Genomic DNA, 21,421 nt, shown 5'->3' on the forward strand with positions numbered 1-21,421 from the left:
AGAAGAAAGCTGGAGCTGCAGTCTTGTTCTTCCAGTCTGAATATTTCAGGTCAGAAGATTCAGAGGATTTCACAACTTGTGGCCATTTTAAAAGTGAGACTGTAACATTTATTTTAATAAACGATTCAAGGAAACGGATACATGAAAACAAACACTTGGGAGGTGCTGAGTCTGTAAATCAGAACACTGAGAAAACAGACACGTCATTCACAAAACCATCACATTGGTCACATAACTGTGGCTCTTGTTGCAGCAGAGTTCAGGAGTTTGCACGACAACACCTACATCAGCCTTTAATAAACTTATACATTTCACAAATGTTAGGAGATATTTCATCCAGAAATCCAAAAATGCAATCAGAATCTACTCACCCCGACATTTACTGTAGACTCTGATTTCACTGGATGAGCGCCACCTTTATTCATCAATTTTCCATCAATTTTCAAGTGAGCAGATGATTGAATGTTCAGGTTTTGGCGTGCTAACCCTCCAAGGACAGAAAAAACAGTCGACACACGATTGACGCTTTAAAAAGTGGCAGCTTGTAATGCTGCAAACAACAAACATGACAAAGCACAAGGAAAATAGCAACTTGAGTACAGTAGGATGACAGCGGAACACCCAAAACTGAGTCATTGTGGTGAACCACACTGCTCATCGACTCGAGATCGGCCTCATCGAGAGCGTGTGACCCCCAATATATCAACCTTTAAATCAGGCTGCTGCCACAATAATAAAAAAGCCTTTTCAAAACAACAGGGAAACAGGTAACTGGGTGGACTTTTGAATGTAAACAGTTATAAATAAATTGCATTTTCCTCTCTTTGACTGCATTGTCTCAAATGTAGTCTGACTTGCAATAAATAAACAATAAATAAAACACAAATTAGCAGGTCTTCAGTGGAGACACTAAAATACTCTTGAAACATAACTCGTACTATTCTAGCAAGCCACGTTGTTCAAGATGCACGAGGGGACCAAGTTTGCTACCGACAGGAAAACACTGACAAACGTGGAAACTGCAAAGCTGGGGGACAGTTTAAGACACCAGTATATTGGGTTGTTGTTTGTGAGTTGAAGCTACCACTTTATTTCTCCAACAGCTTTCAGTTAATTAACAGAATGCATCATGGGTATTTAGTGTGATTTTACCACTTTTTTTCCCACCATTTCTGAGATCATTGAGTGGTGTAAAACATGGAGACCTGGTTTTAAAGAAAATGTATCGCTTATATTTCCTAGATGAACAGGAACAAGACAATAATTAGGGAATACCATCCTTCCTTTGGCAGCACTGTGAGGGGGGCACACTCCAATCATAGACATAGGACAGTCGCAGTTTCACCTCCTCCTTACAGAGCCTCCCATCTCGCTGCAGAGTCTGGTGTTTTTCCAGCATGTCCTCCAAGCTCTGCTTGTGTGTCACCAAATACTTGTTATTGCAACCGCGGGATTTATACTCCGTGTCGAAGCGTGGGTCATGAGTCCGACGCACATTAACCGGGGCCAGCCAGGCTCCCAGAGACACATCCTCACTCTGCCAGGTCTTGAAGTAAGCTGCGTTCAGGTGCACATAATGTACCAAATCAGCAGAGAGTACGTAACCACCGCCCAGAGCGTAGGGCAAGTAATAGTCACAGAGATCCCAAGTACTTTCTCTCCACTTCCCAGCTGTTTTCACTCGACCCCTCCCTGAGAAGAAACCCCAGTACAACTGGTTGGGCTCTTTTAACTTCAGTTCCTCTTTGAGGAGATCCATGCGGGCAAATGTGTCATCATCGGCTTTGAAGACAAATTTAAATTCAACATTCTGGTCCAGCCAGGAGTACATATGAAGCAATTTTAGTGTCAAATTCTCATAAGAATCTCGCAAGTCGGGTAATAAAAGCAGGTCCTTGTGCCTCCCTTGCTCTATGTTTAGATTCTGCAGGTCCTCGTGTGATAACCCTTGAGTTCCCACTACAAACCTGCACAACACATCAGAATCCCTCTTTGCCAACCAAGTACTGCGGATGATACTCCTTCGCTCTGTGTATTTAGGCCCAGTTGTGATGAGGACAACCAGGAACACCGATAAGCCTTTAGCTGTGGAGGGAGCACTACGGTCCTTGACATGGGAGTTCAAGGTCTTTACATGCTGGGCCAGTCCTGGAGGATACTGCTGGCCCTGTTTCAACGTTTCCGAGGTACATTTGGCTAAGAAGACCAAAACTACAGCAAAGCAGCAGAAAATGCTAATCACCACAGCGGTCTTGTGGCGACAGATCAGACGCAACAAATTCATGGTTCCAAGCCTGCAATGAAAACATAAAATATGTTTAGATGAATCAGAATTTTAGTCATTCAAAATGTGACTTATTAAATGACTGAGATAGACACCACCAAACACTTACTATGTACAATAAATGTTCTTTATATTAAAATTTAAAACACATATGACCACAAACTATTTCATGCAGCAAATATTGAATGTGCATCAGCAGCAAAGCAAATTCAGCTAGTATTTGTAATTGTCAATACAAATGGGTTTTACCCCAGACAGCTATATAGTTAGAGTATTAATGTCAAACCCTATCACAATATTCTACAGTTACGTCTAAATAGCATTAATCTAATTTAGAATTACCTGGGCTTATTGCAAAGTGTCTATCCCGTTAGTGTCACAGCCAGAATGGGGCCCAGGTTTGCAGAGCTAAAGCTAGCTACCGAGATTAGACCCTCTGCGCACTTTCCACGCTAACTCCACTCCATGGAGACATACACGAGTTGTTCACATTGCTACCAACGCAAGATGAAAACCGCCAAACCCGCAATCCCACGGGTGCGTTGCCCTATGCAGACTGAGCCATGTGCCGACGACTTGATTCAGCCATCGATGTATTTACTTTTGTAAACTACAGAAGTAAACGAATCGTTTGTGTACGTTGTGGCAGTGGCAAAAAGGAAGCGGAAGTGAAGCACCCCAGACCCAGATGCATTTCTGCTGGCGGTGGATAAAATAAACCCTCAAAATGACAATTTTCTGTTTATGTTTTTCACATTATACAAGGAATTTTAAGCACATGAACGAGAGAAACTTAATCTAGTACTTGACGAAACAGAGAAGTATTTTTTGCGTCTTTAACGGAAGAGGAAAATCGTTATTTCACGATAAACGCGAAAAAGTAGCCATTTGAAATTGAATATGACGTCCACGAAGCAGACACACGGCTTTTACTTTGAAAGGGGTAACCGGAAGCCAAACCCTCCGTTGTCGGCATGACACCGACACTTTGCGCTAGCTAGAAAACATGGCATCATATTAAATTTACCAACTGACGCCGCCTTTTTCTCCGTTATCATGCACAAAACCCGCATCTCTGAAAATGCAATGATCGTCTCAGCCTTTCGTTTGTTTGCGCTTGCGACCGAATTAGCCTTGCAACGTTAGTGTGGTGGACGGTCTGGAAGCTAGCTGTCGGTAGCGTTGGAAGAGGACACTGACAAGCGAGGATGGTGAAGAGAGGAACCAGAAAGCATCGGATACGTCCGGTTCTGTTCGCCATTTTTCTAGTAATTTTAATTGGACACCTGGGAGAAACGACCGCCGAATATGATCCCTACAAAATCCTGGGTGTCAGTAGAAGTGCGAGCCAAGCAGAAATTAAAAAGGCGTACAAAAATCTCGCCAAAGAATGGTGAGTAGTTGACTGACATCAGTTGCCTCGTTTCGACACCGATTCAGCTAAAAATACATAATCAGGACCCTTATGTAGAGCACTTTTAATCACCGTTTACAACCCGCTGTGATTTAAGAGCAATTGTTCTCCTTTAGGCATCCAGACAAGAACAAGGATCCGGCAGCTGAAGACATGTTTATTAAGATTTCCAAGTCCTACGAGGTGGGTGTATATCACATCACATCCACGGTTGAAGTTACCTGTGACTCCCTTCAGGGACGAGACAAACCCTGCTAGTATTGTGATACTACCATGCAGGACATGCAAGTCTATCAGGGGTGCACCAATCCCGTCCTCAGGGCAATGGTCCAGCCGGGATTTATGTCCTACCAGGCAGAAAACGCTTCTTCCAGGGAAAGTGGGATTCCAGGTGAAGGCGTATCTACCAAGTAGGACAGAAATCCTGGCTGGCTTACAGCCCTCGAGGACTGGATTTGTCTCTACAAGGTCAATGTCAGAAATGTTGTCTACATCCATACCCATGTTACAGTATTTAACTCAAAATGGAACCCATGTCTTTGAAATAGTATAAGACGTCTCATGTACTGTGACATGTTAAGTCTACTAATTATCATACGAGAAAAGAAAAGAATGTTACATCGCCACATTACTCAAGTCCAGAGTGGCTAGAGTCTTTGGGAATTACATTTTTTTAAGAGTTTGCTTCAGTTAGAGTATTAATAGCACAGTTTTCTTCCCTCCCCCCAGATCCTGTCTAATGAGGAGCGAAGGTCCAACTTTGACCGATACGGGCAGATGGATGAAAACCAGCACACTGGGCATTCACAGCATCACAGTTACCATGGTTTCCACAACAGCTTCTTCTTTGATGAGTCCTTTTTCCACTTTCAAAGGTATCCCATTAGCAGATATGTGTTTTTTACTCTCTATACATGGAAATAAATTATGTTATTGGGACAATCATGTTATCCCTCCTGCAGGTCCAGGGACTTTGCAGACAGCAAGTATCTGTTTCACCACGCACAGTTTACAAGTGAAGTCCTTCCGGACAGTTTCAAGAGGCCGTATCTGATCAAAGTCACTTCTGAATGGTGCTTCGCTTGCGTTCACATTGAGCCTGTGTGGAAAGAAGTCGTTCAGGAGCTGGAGCCACTTGGTGAGTCTGCTATCAAAGCCCATTGAGGGATGACTTCATAATGTATGAATAAGTCTGATCTTTAAACTCCACAATTAAAAATGTTCATCACTATTTACACAAAATTGGAAAAGACAAATAAATGATTAAAAGCGGATCTCAAAATGCAGTCAGTGCAGTTTCACGTCTTTCACTTGCATAAAAGGTGTTGGCATCGGTATTGTGGACCTGGGTTACGAGCGACGTCTGGCCAGTCATCTGGGGGCTCATCGCGCTCCTTCCATTATCGGACTGGTGAAAGGCAGGGTGACTTTCTTCCATCAGGCTGTGGTACGAGAGCACCTGCGGCAGTTCGTCGAAGACCTTCTGCCCACAAAACTGGTTGAAAAGGTAATCAGATGTTACCCTGGCATGTTTTCTTTAAAGTTAAATCAATCAAAGTCTAATGTCTACTGTTCTGCCCAGATTCATTGATCTCTGATCAAAATGTTTTGAAATAAATACATGATACGCCATGAACGGTCTTGTGTTTTAAATCTAAATTCAGGCTTGAATGATACAGTTTAATTCTTTAGACTAGATTTTAAACTCTGTCCTCATTCGTCCAGATCACTGATGACAACTATGTGAGTTTTCTGGCTGGCTGGCAGTCAGAAAACAAGCCAAGCGTTATCATCTTCGACCAGCCTCCTGTTGCTCCCCTGCTCTACAAAGTAAGCAGTATTCATGTGTAGGCACACGCAAACGTCAAATTAATTGCGCTATATTTTTAAAAAAGAATACTTTCTGGTCGCATAACGTGGGTAGTAAATCGTCTGGCCTGACTGTTTGTCCTACGTTCCAGCTTACGGCGTTTTCCTTCAGAGATTTTGTCCGTTTTGGCTACGTAGACCAGGCTGGCAAACACAGCACTCGGCTGCTGAAGCAGTTCAACGTGAACACGTATGCCCCCACCATGATGCTTTTTAAGGAGGACACAGAGAAACCTGTGGACATCATTCAGGTGGGACCCGCGTTGAAGCAATAAAACCATGAACATGTATTTTCTGCATCATAAGAGAAGTTGGATTTGTCTTTTTCTTCTGCATTTTGACATTTTCTTGTTCTTTCACCACTTCAACCATGCAGGCCAGGGGGATGAAGCGCCAGATCCTGGATGAGTTTGTCTCCAACAACAAGTTTCTGCAGGTGCCACGGTTGGTCAACCAGCAGCTTTTCGATGAGCTGTGTCCCGTCAAACAGTTCCACCGTCGGAGAAAGTAAGACCTGATCAAGCAAAGCGTCTTTCTCGAAGACCCATTCAACATCCTATGTTAATATGAAGTGCCCGTAGATTGTCTTAGCAGTGAAACTGACTGTAACCTTTCAACAGGTACTGTGTGCTGCTGATCACAGGTGATAACCAAGACTTCAGCGCAGGCAATAAGGCCTTCCTGGACTTTGCTTCAGCTAACAAAAAAGAGGTGCTGCGGTTTGCATATGTCTACCAGCATCACCAGCAGCCTCTGTGCCAGGCTCTGCTCCATAATCAGGCCGTACTTTCCCCTCAGGTCAGTGGACGAAGCACATTCACCTCAAATAAGTGCACGGAGCTGAAGGATTGCCCAAATCTAGCCTGCGAGCGTGATGTGTCATATCTGTCCTCAGAAGTGCTTTTTAAACCCACAAACAGGTGGTGATCCTTGAGCGGCGGAGCCAGGCTGGTAAGGCGTTGTACCGCTCAGTGAGTGGAGGCTGGAATGGCAGTGAAGAAGATAAATATAGGCTTCATGAACAACTGGAGCTCCTTCAAAAAGACCCCACATATTTGAGCTCTGACGCCACATTGCCAGAGCTCAACAATGAGATGGCACCAGTAAGACACCTTCTACATTGACTGGGAGACTTTTTTTACTGGATAATTGTGATAAATGTCATTGTTTTCTTTCAGATATTTATCATTCAGTGGATGAACGCCGCATATGATTACATCCTTCAGGTGTACGATGACCTTCTCTACTCAAACTGGTATGATTGGGTGTGTCTGTGTACTGGTATTCGAATGAGACCAGATTCATTTTAATGAATTATCAGAATCAAGGTTTCGGGACAAGTCTAATATCACGTCACCGAGAGGCCGTGCTTAATGAGGCTGCTGTGTTTTTATGATGCGTTTCTCTGTTCAAGGCGAGAGATGATGCCCATCCTGTCGCTGATCTTCTCAGCGCTCTTCATTCTCTTTGGTACTGTCATTATTCAGGCCTTCAGGTAAAGAGAGATTCAGTCTGGGACATATTAAAAATATCACGATTCAATTAAAATTACTTGGAGGAAAAGCCCTTGTTACACATTTTGCTCTTATATAAGTCAGCTGTGCCCTTTTCCCCCCCCCAGTGAACCGGGTGAGAGCAAACCACAGAAACCAAAACCAAAAGAGCAAACGCCACAATCTGACGACATGGCGTCGAGTAGAGCCAGCACTACAAGGTAAGGTAGCGGCATTGCTTCACAGGAAACTCCTGATTTCACAAATTGGCCTAAACAAGTGATTATAAGTAGATGTTTCAGAATTCATCAAGTCTGGGACCAACTCTGACACAAAAACACTATTAATAGAAATAGTATATATAAAAATATAAGTTTTTATATATAAGTTTTATAAGTACCGTATTAAAATGTTTTATAAGTTCACTACTGTGGCTTGAATAGAAAAGTTCATTTTCTTTCCCATGTTTCTCATTTGCTGTGCAGCCGTCCTCCGAGGAAAGACTTTGTGGAAGTGACCGAGCTGACGGACGTCACCTACACCAGCAACCTGGTCAAGCTCAGACCGGGACACATCAACATCGTCCTGGTGCTGACCAACGCCTCTAAGACGGCCTTGCTCCGGAAATTTGCCAAAGAGGTTTTTTCTTTCTCCGGGTAAGTCGCAGGAACACATTTGCATCTTCTGCAGACTCAATTTATTCTTCATCTTTGTTTAAAGAAATGAACTGACTTAAGAACACACATTACAGTTGCACTCTGTGCCTGCTTAATTTTGTGCTCTCTCTGAGATATTCACATTAAAAATAAAAGTATTTGAGATTTAAGGCCCAGTTACAGGTTGTGTCATAAGTCTAAACCTTCCATCCCTGCAGGACTCAAACTCTACACTTCTCCTTCCTTAATGCTGATAAGCACCGTCACTGGATGCCGTCGCTCCTTCGATTAACATCCGACACAATGCAGGGCTCGGGTCACTCGGACGAGGATGAGTCGACTTTAGACTACAGCGGCCACGTGCTGGCCCTCAATGGTTACAAGAAGTACTTCTGCCTCTTCAAACCCGTCTTCACGGGGGATGATCCTGACTCATCGTTTGAGGCCTCTGCTGAGAGCCGGAGAAAGTCCCGGTCCAGATCCAGCTCCAGCTCCAGCTCCCATTCCAGATCCAGGTCGCATTCCCGGGAGGATGGGGCCGTACCTACGAGATCTAAAAGAGCCATGAGCATTGAAGTCCACCACAAGCTTGACAGGCTGGGACTGTGGATGGAGAGGTTAATGGAGGGAACCCTACCCAGATTGTGGGTGCCTGTATGGCCCTCACTCAATGAAAGTACAATCAACTCCTCCACAGAGAGCTGAGGTGATCAGAAACATACAAAATTTGATTCATATACACGGTATTGCCTCCTATTTAGGTATTTAGAAATATGCCGAATATTATTGAATTTTCAAACGTTTATTTAAGTCTTTTCGATAGCTTATAACACTGTAATGCTGCAGCCTGTTACGTAGTTTTTTTTAAAAACTCTCTGACAGCTGGAGGTTGATCTCTTGCAATAGATTGCGCCCACAAACGTTTTAAACACAATCTAATGGAGTTAAAATCTGAAGTGTAAGATGATTAGTAAGATATCCTGTGTCAAGACAGAATGATGGATAAACTGGATCAGTGCAGTTTCTAACCATCTAACCCAAAAAAGCTGATGAAGTGCAGTCTAAATCTGAGTGGCAGCTGCACACACCGGTCACAGGTGTTGTAGGTGTGTATATGCGTGTATGCTTTTAACCCCCATACAAGGAGACTAAATGGTACTGGCCACTGATGCACACAAAGGTGGACACACGTTTCCGTGTGCTGTACGAGAAGCTCAGCACCTGAACACAGCCGCCGGGATATTTGCAACTATCGGCCTGGTGACGTAATCCCTCAACACAGACATCCACTGAGTCGTAAGCAGCTCATCTTACATTATTCTTTTCAGCAGAACTTTGATTTTTTTTTGTCTTTCTCCAGTTCAGTCCAAATTTTGGGACTGTTTGGGATGTCCCTTTACTACAATCCACCACCAGGGGGCAACCAAGATAGCATGAACCTTTTTTGGGGTTCTTGTGTCATCTGTTTTTACATAGTCTATCATCCATAATCCTAGCCTGCTGCAATATGTGTGTAATAATGTGTTGTAATAATGATCACAGTCTCATCTTTGTGACTTTTTGTTAAATTCATTATGTCAAAAGAAATTAACACTACTTACTACTGTACAAGGCCAAGAAAACAAAAAACATATTGCATTTCCTGTTGCAGAAAACAGGTGGGATGTGAACACACCTCAAATACAGGGGTGTGCTGTTAGTTGTTTTCTGTCTTATCATCATTATCTGTACATTCATGCACCAAAACCCACAGTAAGTCTTTCTCCCACCCCAAAGGTGCTGCTCTTTAGGCATTATATTAAATAATACATGTAGAATTTGATATAAGTGGTACCTTCAATATTTAAATTTGCTTTTTTGTTTAATTTTGGTTTAGATTTTGCTAAAAAGAAAAAATGCCTGGATTGATATCAGGGAAATATGTTCCAGTTGTCCAGGTAAAAGTTCATTCATGAGCCACTGTAATGTGCATGGAATACGCAGCTCTAAATCATCATAAATGTTTAAGGAGTTTGCACTGATGACTTTTTAATCACTATCTTTATGAGATCATTTTCTCTGTAATGGAATAATTTGCTGCTTGTTTTCTTCATTCTTGTTTGTTCTTTGCTCCTTTGGACATTAGGTTCAAACAAAGTGTAACTTATAAAGAAATTTTAAAATGTTTTATTTATTAAAAGGATATGTTTGATCATATGCAGTGGCTGTTGCTGTTTTAATTTGGCTCCATTAAATGGATAATAGCAATAGGACACCCAGCAAAAGAGTGAGAGGGACCAGCTTGTTTGTGAGGTTCTGCTGTGCAGATTTTATTGAGACACTCTGGGCCTGAATGGATCTTCGGGCCCGAAGGAAACGGGAAGCAGGTCCTCTAGTGTTCTCTCCAGGTAAGAACCGTCGGGTTTTGACAGGAACACTCTCCAGTTTGTCCCAAACTGATTAGGCAAAGACAAAAGAAACATTTACTAGATTTTATTTGGCAATGAAACAGTTTAAATAAACAATGTTTACAGCTGGATGAGCACCACCCATGATAATAAGAGTAAACACCTCATTAAATAGTTACCACCACTTTTTTAGTCGTACAACACGTACTGTGACATGATAAAAATGAGCTTAATCTCTATGGACTGAAGATGGTTTTCAAGAAGGTAAAACGGAGGAGAAGATCTAAGCAAATGGCAGGTGTGGGGCTCAACTTACCTCCCGCATGTACTGCCTGCAGGCACCACACGGGGAGATGAACTGGTCAGTCATGTCACTGGGAAGAAGAAAGGAGGAAAACTGCAGTTGTGAATATATTAATGCTGACCCCATTTTTCATGTCCATCCTGTGAACTGGCAACATTCATGGAACACCTCAAGGGCTGGTGGGGATTGACTAATGCTGCCAAATGCTGGTTGGCTGAGTGAGTCCACTTAAGATGTTCAGACTGTGCTGGGGAATAACGAGTGGTGGGTATACGATGCGAGTGTGTGAAACGTTACAGGAAGTTGTGTCACCATATTCTTCCTGTGTGGACGTGCAGAACTTACCTGGCAATCGCAATGGCCTTGAATTTTTTGCTCCCTTCTGACACTGCCTTGGCTATAGCGTTTCTTTCAGCACAAAATCCCAGGTAGAAACATGCATTCTCCACATTGCAGCCTGTGGAAGAGTCCAGTGAATTTAAGAATGTTTATCAGGGATCTGATTTTGACTGCGTAACCTTTTCTTGGTCTAACCTGTTTTTGTGCAGACGTGAACAAACATGAGATGTTATTAGCCCCACTTTTCATGTTTCATGAATAAATTAAAGTCTATCTTTACTTTTGTCTGCTCATCCTCTAAAATGTTGAAGGAATTTCACCTTTCTGTACTTTGAAGAGAATTATTTTATCTTGTTAGCATGTGTTGTACCATATGTTTCTGATAAGCGTTCACTTATCAGAAGGTCAAGCTCCAGTATGTAGTTGCAATCCAACAACTTCAAATATTCTCCTTTACCTATTTTGAGTGCTACAAAATAAATGCAAGACATGATGCTTTCGCTGCACAGCAACTACACTTGCATAAATATTTAATACTAAATGATCCACTTTCTTATTCAATTAGGCGGGTTTAACCGGTTTCCCTTACCTGTAATCACGCGGTTGTCGACGGTCAGAAGAGCAGACCCCACTCTGAATTTACTGTAAGGACAGTGTGAGTGCTTTTTCACTTCGTGAGATTGGTCGATCAGCATCTTGATGGTTTCTGCCGATAATTGCGCCGCCTCGTTTTTGTTCGCCATCGCTGCTCTCCAGGGAGTCTGAGGTCGGTGAATGAGAGATTTCATTGCCCATTTTTATGTGTGGGTATAAAGGGGGAGAGGGAATGATAGCCAATCACAGACTCTTTGTAAAATCCAAAGTGCATTTGTCTGACATCATCCACAAAGTGAGACTAAAACAAAATCACTCAGCAAATTCATGATAAAACCCAAGTAGATTCTCAGAGTTTTATCAGCAGTTCTGGAGGACCCAGTGGCTCCATTGGACGTAGTTTTTATCATTTTGAACAATGGCATGGCCAATGTCCCAGAGATTTGGAAGGAGTTGGAGTTTTAAGGAGTGGTTTCCACAACTGCTTCTTCTTTGATGAGTTCTTTTTCTATTTTCCAAGATAGCCAATCAGCAGATATGGGTTTTTTACTCTTTAGACATGGAAATAACTCATGTTTGGAAGCACAGCCAAAGTGCCTGACATCAACCTGGCTGCTGCATCCATAAAGAAACAAATGATTCATCCCTCCTGCAGGTCCAGGGACTTTGCAGACAGCAAGTATCTGTTTCACCACGCACAGTTTACCAGTGAAGTCCTTCCCGACAGTTTCAAGAGGCCGTATCTGATCAAAGTCACCTCTGAATGGTGCTTCGCTTGCGTTCACATTGAGCCTGTGTGGAAAGAAGTCGTTCAGGAGCTGGAGCCACTTGGTGAATCGACTAGAAAAAGACTGTCTGTGGGGGCCCACTGAGGGACGACTTCATGGTGACACCATTTTAATTGTGTAAAACCAGATTTGGTCCCAAATAGTCCCACCTTTTGTCGCTGTAGTCCAGGCTTGTTGCATTCGATTGTTTGTCCAACTGTGGGGTGTCATTAAGGTGATTTTACTGCTCCTGATCTTAACAATGAAACACAGTGCCTGCCTGCCTGCCTTCCTGCCTGCCTGCCTCCCTGCCTGCCTGCAAAAACTTTAGCACACAATGTTAAATCGCCATTAAACACCACAGTTACATTTATTCATCAATATGAAAAAACAAAGTAGATGAAAACTGTCTGCTCACAGTTAAACTGACTTGAACCTTCTATCTGGTGCTGATCATAGCTCATTCCTGGACTTTGCATCAGCTAATATTTGATGTTCTAGATCAGGGGTCGGCAACCTTTTTTATCAAAAGAGCCACTTTGCCCACCCCCCTCCCAAAAAAATGTGTCTGGAGCCGCAAAAAATTACAGAGTTTATAAACTTCTAAGTTTTAATCTTTATTTAAATTTTAACAGTTGAAACCAGTGAATACAACAAACAAGCCCACTTTAATATATATATGTATATATACATATGTTTAATAGTAGTAACCCATGCGTTCTCCCGTCCTCTTCGGGTTTGTTGGCAGCCAGCCAGTGATCAATGGACGCACCTTAAAATACAAAAAAAACTACATCAGTTCTGAGTATGAGGATTTTTTTTGAAAAAATAGCTTATTAAATTATGTTCCTCTTACCTGTTTAGTGAGATTTCTGTGTCTGCATTTCCCTGCAGATCTTCCCTATGTCGGCGCTGTAAGATGTGACTTTTATCTTCACGCAGGACTGTAGAGTCTCGCTGGTGAAGCGGGAGCAGTATTTGGACTTTATAATGTTCATGCTTGAGAAAACTTGCTCGCATAAGTAAGTTGAGCCAAAGATGGATAGGACTCCAAATGCACACCTTTTCATGTTGATATAGGTGTCGGGAATGGCATTCCATGTTGCAAAAATAAGTTTGTCGGGTTGGGGTAGTTTTTCCATATCACTCCATTTGTGCTCTTTAGCGAGAGTAGCCCTCTGACGGACGACTTCTTCAAGATCCGCTGACAGGGATTTAAACTTGTTAACCCACAAAACTTTATCCGCAATATCGGCCAGTTCAATTTCTAGATCAGGCTTACTTACTCCTGTGAATGCGGATGTGTTCAGCAGGGATGGGTCGCTGTTCAGTGGTGCGACAGGGAAAGAGAGAGTCTGTTTCTCCTTTCTGAACTCACTGAACCTTTTTTCAAATGCAGCTTGCATTGCAGTAATGGCACGGTGGAAATAATCACAATTTATGTGATTGTTTGCTTCTTTGAACTCTCTTCGGGAGGGGAAGTGAGAGAGCGTGCCATTTTGTACATCTCTGGCGAACACTGTCATCTTGCGCTCAAATGCCAAAATCTCCTCCAGCATGTGCAGTGCCGTGCTTCCCTGTCCTTGGAGATTTTTATTCAGCATGTTCAAGTAACTTGTCATGTCCACCATGAAGTAAAACTTTTCCAGCCAAGATGGGTCTTCCAGTTCCGGATACCCAAGGCCTTTATTTCCCAAGAAGGTTTTTACGTGCTCCAGACAGGCAGCGAAGCGTTTCAGCACCTCCCCCCTGGACAGCCACCGGACTCTGTTGTGCAGCAGGAGATCTGAATACGTGTTTTCGACTTCTTCTAACAACGAACAAAACTGTCGGTGGCTTAACCCATTCGCAATTATTTTGTTCACTATCTTAATAACAAGGTTCATTACTTCCACACATTCAGGGGGAAATGTTTGTGCGCAAAGTGGATAATGCAGTGAAACGTCATCAGATCTCGGCCCAGTGACTTTTGAAGTAAATTCACAAAGCCCTTCTGTGCTCCTCTCATACTTGGCGCCCCGACAGTAGATACCGACACTAGGTGAGTGGTGTTTATCCCTTTATCTTTTAGACAACTCACAACAGCATCACAAATGTCCTGCCCCCGAGTTTGGCCCTTAAGCGGTATGAGTTCAATCAGTTCTTCCTGCGGCCCATTAGCATTGGCGTACCTGCATAACAGTGCTATCTGCTCAATATCGTTTACATCACTTGACTCATCACAGGCAATTGAAAATGCTTGAGCTGAATTAATATCATCAATTTGCTTACTACTGATATTTGCTGCCATTTTAATGGTCCTGTCCTTAACAGTCTTTGCAGAGAGAGGCATGTCTTTAATTTTCTGAACAATTTCATTTTTGTTTTTAAAATCGGAGAATAGATGCTCTGATATTTGAATAAACGTTTCTTTTATGTATTCTCCGTCTGTGAACGGCTTACCCCTCTTCACGATCTCCTGAGCTGCCAAAAAACTAGCAGCTGTAGTTGACTGTGGAGAGCTGATCCATTTTTTGAAAGATAGTTTTCTCTCTTCAGCTTGTCGTTGCAATTCCGAAATTGCTCTCTGGCGATCATCTTCGGTTGGGTATTTTTCAGCAAATGCTAAATGCTTGCTTTGAAAATGTCTTTCAACGTTACTTTTTTTGTTGTTTGATAGTTTCTCGCCACATATCAAGCACGCAGGTAAGCCAGCGTCATTGGCGGTGAATGCAAAAGCAGATGTCCACGCTGCATTAAACTCTCTATTTTCTTCCGAATTTTTTCTTTTTTGGGCTCTTTTCATGCTTACAGTGGTAGGGGTTCCCGCCGTGGTACCACCAGCAAGTGAAGGCGACGGCTGCTGACGTTGATGTGACATATATTTAAAGTGACAAATTATAAAAAAAATAATTAAAAAGCTTTATTTAGATGGTATCAACTAAAACCCTAGGGCAGGGGTCGGCAACCCGCGGCTCTGGAGCCGCGTGTGGCTCTTTAGCGCCGCCCTAGTGGCTCCCTGGAGCTTTTTCAAAAATATAAAAATGTAAAAAGATGTGTGAATATATGTTTTGTTTTGATATAATTTCTGTAGGAGGAAAAACACAACAAACATTCTACAAGTTTTCCAATGCTGCAAAAATGTGTATAATAAGTATTTAATTTCAAGATCTCATTATAATGGAAGTTAAAGCACCATCGTGCAGCAGAGTGGTCACGTGGTGCGTCATTCTCTCCAGGATGCTGCAGGGAAAATAAACATTTAATCATGATTGCTCATTATGTATTTGTAGCCTACTGATTTTTTTTTTTTTTAATGGGCTAATATAGACACTTACAGCATGTGTTGACTTCATAATAAAGTTTTTATAAGGCTTTAATTTATTGCGGCTCCAGACAGATTTGGTTTTTGGTTTTTTTGGTTCAATGTGGCTCTTTCAACATTTTGGGTTGCCGACCCCTGTTCTAGAATGTTGCTAGGGTCCTCTTTTATTACAGACCTTTTAGCAACCATGCTGAGAGCTTTCCAGCGGTCATAAATGCTGTCAAAGCGTAGAAGTAGCCCTTTAGTCTTTTCCTTGTGAAATTCTTTTCCTTTTTCTGTTAATGTGCGGTCTCTTTCACTTCTACGAGGCTCTTCAAACTGGACTACTTGTGCATCATCAGGCTCATCTATCTGCTCTGGTTCTGCCATTTGAAGGCTACTTCAGAGTGACAGTTTTTACTTTTGACAAATGAATTACTTAGAAATTAACTATATGTCATTAGCTTGTCTGACATAAGCAGTTTAGCCCTAAACATGTTCTTGAGGCACTCAGGTCAATAAACTTAAAGATAATTTTGCTTCTAATTAACCCTTAAAGCAAGCATTAAAGGACTAAACTTAAATGCTCATGAATTATTTCAAACCTTTCAAAATGTACAGATTACCCCTTTAACGAATGAGGTGCTCAAATAAGACATCAAACGTAAACGACATTAATTGCTCATTAAACTTATGACTACTGTCACTAAACTTCACAGTCCCTTGTGGTTTTCCAGACTTGTGTCCCTTTTCAGAGCATTTTAACTTGTGTGTCTGACTTGTGGACGTTCGTGGAAAACCGTTGAACATGTGTCTTCTTGTTAAACATCGGCTTATCTGCTTTTCCTTCTTGACGAGCCGTCTGCGCCTCCTTGCTGGGCCCGAGCAGGTCCGTCGAAGCAGACTCGAGTTCGACTATCACTCCCGTCAGAGAAGCACGGACCACAGTTCTTTTGACACAGATGATTTATTGGCACGACATCACCACCGTCGAACTGTTTAGCACAACACACAATTAAACAGGTTTCACATATACAACACGTACAAACGCAACATAAGAAAAACAGATTACCTCGCTGGCTGCACCCCTGAGGGAATGAGTCCACCATGAGCAAAGAAAAACGTCTTAAAAAGAATGTCTTCTGCAACTTCCTCTTCTCGCAGTATTACCTCAAATAAAAGTTCGTGGAGTACCACATTAAAGGTCCGTCACTAATCCAACAACTTCAAATATTCTCCTTACCTGTTTTGAGTGCTACAAAATAAATGCAAGACATGATGCTTTCGCTGCACAGCAACTACACTTGCATAAATATTTAATACTAAATGATCCACTTTCTTATTCAATTAGGCGGGTTTAACCGGTTTCCCTTACCTGTAATCACGCGGTTGTCGGCGGTCAGAAGAGCAGACCCCACTCTGAATTTACTGTAAGGACAGTGTGAGTGCTTTTTCACTTCGTGAGATTGGTCGATCAGCATCTGATGGTTTCTGCCGATAATTGCGCCGCCCCGTTTTTGGTCGCCATCGCTGCTCTCCAGGGAGTCTGAGGTCGGTGAATAAGAGATTTCATTGCCCATTTTTATGTGTGGGTATAAAGGGAGAGAGGGAATGATAGCCAATCCCAGACTAGTTGTAAAATCCAAAGTGCATTTGTCTCACATCATCCACAAAGTGAGACTAAAACAAAATCACTCAGCAAATTCATGATAAAACCCAAGTAGATTCTCAGAGTTTTAACAGCGGTTCTGGAGGACCCAGTGGCTCCATTGGACGTAGTTTTTATCATTTTGAACAATGGCATGGCCAATGTCCCAGAGATTTGGAAGGAGTTGGAGTTTTAAGGAGTGGTTTCCACAACTGCTTCTTCTTTGATGAGTTCTTTTTCTATTTTCCAAGATAGCCAATTAGCAGATATGGGTTTTTTACTCTTTAGACATGGAAATAACTCATGTTTGGAAGCACAGCCAAAGTGCCTGACATCAACCTGGCTGCTGCATCCATAAAGAAACGAATGATTCATCCCTCCTGCAGGTCCAGGGACTTTGCAGACAGCAAGTATCTGTTTCACCACGCACAGTTTACCAGTGAAGTCCTTCCCGACAGTTTCAAGAGGCCGTATCTGATCAAAGTCACTTCTGAATGGTGCTTCGCTTGCGTTCACATTGAGCCTGTGTGGAAAGAAGTCGTTCAGGAGCTGGAACCACTTGGTGAATCGACTAGAAAAAGACTGTCTGTGGGGGCCCACTGAGGGACGACTTCATGGTGACACCATTTTAATTGTGTAAAACCAGATTTGGTCCCAAATAGTCCCACCTTTTGTCGCTGTAGTCCAGGCTTGTTGCATTCGATTGTTTGTCCAACTGTGGGGTGTCATTAAGGTGATTTTACTGCTCCTGATCTTAACAATGAAGCACAGTGACTGCCTGCCTGCCTGCCTGCCTGCCTGCCTGCCTGCTGCCTGCCTGCCTGCCTGCCTGCTGCCTGCCTGCCTGCCTGCCTGCCTGTAAGTCTGTCTTGCTGTCAACTCTGAAAAAACTTTAGCACACAATGTTAAATCGCCATTAAACACCACAGTTACATTTATTCATCAATATGAAAACAAAGTAGATGAAAACTGTCCGCTCACAGTTAAACTGACTTGAACCTTCTATCTAGCGCTGATCATAGCTCATTCCTGGGCTTTGCATAAGCTAATATTTGATGTTCTAGATCAAACGTTATGAACTGAGGACACGGCTTTAATTATAGTTGAGACACTGTAAGGTACTGTAAGGCCAAGCACAACGGTAATGTAACAATGTGACCAAAACAAGTGTTAATACCAGAAATAGTACAATTTATTCTTTATCTTTACTAGAAAATTAAAAAATGTGAGACTCCTGAGGCAGCAGATAGGTACCGGCAGGCCAAGCGGAGTGCAGCTACAGCTGTTGCCGAGGCAAAGACCCGGGCATGGGAAGAGTTCGATGAGGCCATGGAGAACGACTTTCGGACGGCCTCAAAAAGGTTCTGGACCACCATCAGGCGTCTGAGGAAGGGGGAGCAGTGCAGTGCCCCCGCGACCGACTCCGGATAAGTGGTAGAGGATGGATGGATGGATGGATTTCAAACGCGGCTCTGCTCATGTCTACTACTCCCTTGGGAATGCAAACACAGATGACGGCTTCACTCTAGTCCTACTTAGCTTTGTGCTACTTGCTCAGTTAAAGGTTATATCATAATTATTCTAAACTTCTGTCCATGCAGGATGCTTCTCCTTCCTTAATACTGATAATCACCATCAATGGATGTCGCGGCGTCCCGTTCCAGATCTGGGCTCGCATTCTTGGGAGAATAAGGCCGCGTTTAATGGGGCTTTCCCACAACTCGCCGCCACTCTAGCTGGCTTTCCGTTCCACATACTGGATCCTTCCAAACATCCTGAGTCGAGCTGAGTTGAGATGAAAATGTTGATTTCGGCCATTGATTGGCCAAGAACTGAGGCATTCCCAGGACTCCCAGCTGCCATTTTTGAAACCCGCCACATGTGCATTCATATCCCTTTGGTGAACAACACACGAACAGCGACGCACAAACCAAGACTATGGTCCAACGACAAGGCCTTTGTGCTTGTTGGCTGACAAGAGAGTGCAGAAGGAGCTCGACAGCGGGATCCGAAATGAGAAGGTTTACCACAAGGTGTCTGAGCTGAGGACAGCTCACGCGTACCAGCGGACATTAACACAGTGTTGAGAATAGTGGAAGAGTGTCTGTAACTTAGCGATCACAGTCTCTTCCCTCTGTTAACTTTGATTCTGCACCTTTATTGTGTGAAATGAAATTAGCTACATCTTTCTCCGGACATACGTCATAATTTCTGTATGAAATAATTACCTCTAAAATCCATCATTTTAAAATGTAAAAATGTACCACCATCTTTATCTGCTCTTCTTCTCTTTATTGGAATAGCTATTTTGCATTCTGGGGCAATGAACAAAGAAAGTACAACTTAATTCTTTTAAAATAAAAAGCTTTAAAATGGTTTATTTATTTAAAACAAGAGAAGGTTTGATCTTATTCAGAGGTTTTGTTTAATCTGTTAATTTTAGCTTTGTTTAATGAATATTTAAAAATACATAGTAGGATAGACGGTAAAAGAGTGGGAGAACCAGATCGTTTGTGTGGTCCGAATGAATTGGTGCTTATTCAGACACTTTGGACAGGTCATCAGGACCAAATGAGATCGGAAGCAGGTCCTCCACTGTCCTCTCCAGGTAAGAACCATCAGCTTTGCTCAGGAACACTCTCCAATTTGTCCCAAACTGGATGGGCAAAGACAAAAGGAACAACACGTGGGACAATTTTTAACGAAACCTTTCAAATATTCCCGAGCATGATTACCCTCCATAATAATAAAAGACAGCATTTGCAAGAGATGCTGACAATTATGCAATAAGGTGAGAGGAGGAACGTCTCCTAACGGAGGCGCCCGAGGCGCGATGGCCTGGATGAACTTGGACGCAACATAGAAACAAGTTTAGTTTAAAATTTAAACAGCCAAAGTCACGAGAGCCACCAGAGGCGTCGTACCTCCCTCAAGACCTGCCTGCAGCCACCACACGGGGAGATGTACTTCTCAGTCATGTCACTGGAAAGGAGAGACAAGAAAATTTGCATTTGTGAATGCATTAGTGCTGAAGACACGTGTCCTGCAGGCATTTCCTGTAAGGCTATCTGCTCTTCTGTCATGTGAAGCCACTCTTAATAACACACCTCACAGCGGGTGGGGATTAATGTTGGGCAGAGGCTGGAATCCTTGGGCCCCCCTTGCAATTTTTCTAACCCAAATGATTTTTTTTTAAAAAAAGCCTCTATTAATACGCAAATGAGATTAAACCCTGAGGGAAAAACTTATCTACGTATATTTGATTTCTGTTGCTTTTGTCCATTTAGGTGGAGCCTTTATGAGCTCACAGGTGAGTCAGCTCATAATGAGTTCAAGACGTACCAGAATTTTTTTATTTTTTTTTAAAGTTCGATGTTTGGTAATGTGGGAATTTCAACAGTGTGAGCTTGTGAAATATTACAGGAAGTTGTGTTATCACATCCTTCCAACGTGAACAGGCAGAATTTACCTGGCAATGGCAATGGCCTTGAACTGCCTGCATCCTTCTGACACCGCCTTCGCCACAGCGTTTCTTTCAGCACAGATTCCCAGGTTGTTACATGCATTCTCCATGTTGCAGCCTGTGGAAGATTCAGGTGATTTTCAGGATATTTGACTTTGTCACCAACCTTTAAACTCATCCAGGGAACATTTCTTCTCCAGGAAGAATGTTTTACTTCTGAAAGCAAAAATGAGCCCATCGGCAATGTTTGACTAGCTAAGCTAGTGTTATTATTGATTAAAAGGTTGTTTTGTGTGCTGTGTGTGCACTTCGGTGGCACGCACTTCTGTTAGAGACTCACTACAGCACATTTTCAATATTGTTGTGTTTTTGTTGTCATTTATCAACAATGACATCACTAGAGTTTATGACCGCCTTGCTTTGAAGACCCCCCACCAATGTTGGATTTTCCACTGTTAATAGGAAAACCATCAAAACCTTTAAGCCGAGGAGTCCCAACACTTTGCAATGCACCCTTATTTCAGTAGAAATAGCATTTGGTTGTTGCTTTTTGCTTTTGCAATATAGCAAATACAAATATTTATCCGGGCAACGGATACTGAGGTCAGCCCATGACCTTTTTCTGGTGGTTAATGTTAAACCCACCACTCTACTATTAAAACAGACAAGTTTGTTATGTTCCTTACCTGTAATCACACGGTTGTCAGCAGTCAGGAGGGCAGACCCCACTCTGAACTTGCTGTATGGACAATAGGCTTGCTTTTTGGCTTCATGAGATTGTTCAATCAGCTTCTTGATCATTTCTGCAGACAACTGTGCAGAGCTGTGATCCGCAGCCTTCATCGCCTGGTTTTTGGTGTTGACCTGGGACATATCTGCTCTTTGGAGTGTCTGAGCGGCTTTTGTTGCTCTGCTTTATA

General features: G+C 42.6%; 3 protein-coding genes and 1 long non-coding RNA gene across 6 annotated transcripts; 1 reads left to right on the forward strand and 3 right to left on the reverse strand.

The window, feature by feature from the left end:
* Window positions 1-76: 76 nt before the first annotated feature.
* b3galt6 (UDP-Gal:betaGal beta 1,3-galactosyltransferase polypeptide 6) lies at window positions 77-3,179 on the reverse strand. Its single transcript, XM_057029871.1, has 2 exons — window positions 2,627-3,179; window positions 77-2,294 (listed from the first exon to the last, which is right to left on the reverse strand). The coding sequence occupies exon 2, from the start codon at window positions 2,282-2,284 to the stop codon at window positions 1,265-1,267; it is 1,020 nt and encodes a 339-aa protein (XP_056885851.1). The 5' UTR covers window positions 2,285-2,294; window positions 2,627-3,179; the 3' UTR covers window positions 77-1,264.
* Window positions 3,180-3,257: 78 nt separating this feature from the next.
* LOC130524097 (dnaJ homolog subfamily C member 16-like) lies at window positions 3,258-9,912 on the forward strand. The gene is made up of 15 exons (XM_057029862.1): window positions 3,258-3,677; window positions 3,815-3,881; window positions 4,428-4,573; window positions 4,661-4,836; window positions 5,021-5,205; window positions 5,424-5,528; window positions 5,660-5,818; window positions 5,944-6,074; window positions 6,188-6,365; window positions 6,488-6,670; window positions 6,746-6,822; window positions 6,982-7,062; window positions 7,189-7,281; window positions 7,546-7,716; window positions 7,935-9,912. Exons 1-15 carry the CDS (start codon window positions 3,493-3,495, stop codon window positions 8,419-8,421), a joined length of 2,424 nt encoding a protein of 807 aa, XP_056885842.1. The 5' UTR covers window positions 3,258-3,492; the 3' UTR covers window positions 8,422-9,912.
* Window positions 9,867-21,410, reverse strand: cdab (cytidine deaminase b). 3 transcript variants are annotated; one of them, XM_057029875.1, is made up of 4 exons: window positions 21,188-21,409; window positions 10,753-10,864; window positions 10,420-10,477; window positions 9,867-10,151 (listed from the first exon to the last, which is right to left on the reverse strand). In XM_057029875.1, exons 1-4 carry the CDS (start codon window positions 21,372-21,374, stop codon window positions 10,026-10,028), a joined length of 483 nt encoding a protein of 160 aa, XP_056885855.1. In that variant the 5' UTR covers window positions 21,375-21,409; the 3' UTR covers window positions 9,867-10,025. The 3 variants fall into 3 exon arrangements, with proteins under 3 accessions (XP_056885855.1, XP_056885858.1, XP_056885856.1); XM_057029878.1 differs by lacking the exon at window positions 21,188-21,409 and adding an exon at window positions 11,336-11,507; XM_057029876.1 differs by lacking the exons at window positions 9,867-10,151; window positions 10,420-10,477; window positions 10,753-10,864 and adding exons at window positions 19,386-19,694; window positions 19,963-20,020; window positions 20,508-20,619 and having other exon boundaries at window positions 21,188-21,410.
* LOC130524108 (uncharacterized) lies at window positions 12,700-13,565 on the reverse strand. Its single transcript, XR_008950068.1, has 2 exons — window positions 12,964-13,565; window positions 12,700-12,879 (listed from the first exon to the last, which is right to left on the reverse strand). It is a non-coding gene; the product is annotated as an uncharacterized LOC130524108 (long non-coding RNA).
* Window positions 21,411-21,421: the final 11 nt, after the last annotated feature.

Source organism: Takifugu flavidus, chromosome 4 (assembly GCF_003711565.1).
Source record: "Takifugu flavidus isolate HTHZ2018 chromosome 4, ASM371156v2, whole genome shotgun sequence".
In the NCBI taxonomy this organism is placed as follows: domain Eukaryota; kingdom Metazoa; phylum Chordata; class Actinopteri; order Tetraodontiformes; family Tetraodontidae; genus Takifugu; species Takifugu flavidus.

Excerpts from the sequence above, each read along its gene's own strand:
- b3galt6 (XM_057029871.1), bottom strand. The coding sequence starts at position 2,284 with ATGAATTTGTTGCGTCTGATCTGTCGCCACAAGACCGCTGTGGTGATT.
- LOC130524097 (XM_057029862.1), top strand. The coding sequence starts at position 3,493 with ATGGTGAAGAGAGGAACCAGAAAGCATCGGATACGTCCGGTTCTGTTC. Across the intron at positions 3,882-4,427 it reads AGATTTCCAAGTCCTACGAG|ATCCTGTCTAATGAGGAGCG; the intron begins GTGGGTGTATAT and ends CCCTCCCCCCAG. Across the intron at positions 5,529-5,659 it reads TTGCTCCCCTGCTCTACAAA|CTTACGGCGTTTTCCTTCAG; the intron begins GTAAGCAGTATT and ends CCTACGTTCCAG.
- cdab (XM_057029875.1), bottom strand. The coding sequence starts at position 21,374 with ATGTCCCAGGTCAACACCAAAAACCAGGCGATGAAGGCTGCGGATCAC. Across the intron at positions 10,865-21,187 it reads TGACAACCGTGTGATTACAG|GCTGCAATGTGGAGAATGCA; the intron begins GTAAGGAACATA and ends ACTCTTCCACAG. Across the intron at positions 10,152-10,419 it reads GCAGGCAGTACATGCGGGAG|TTTGGGACAAACTGGAGAGT; the intron begins GTAAGTTGAGCC and ends TTGCCTAATCAG.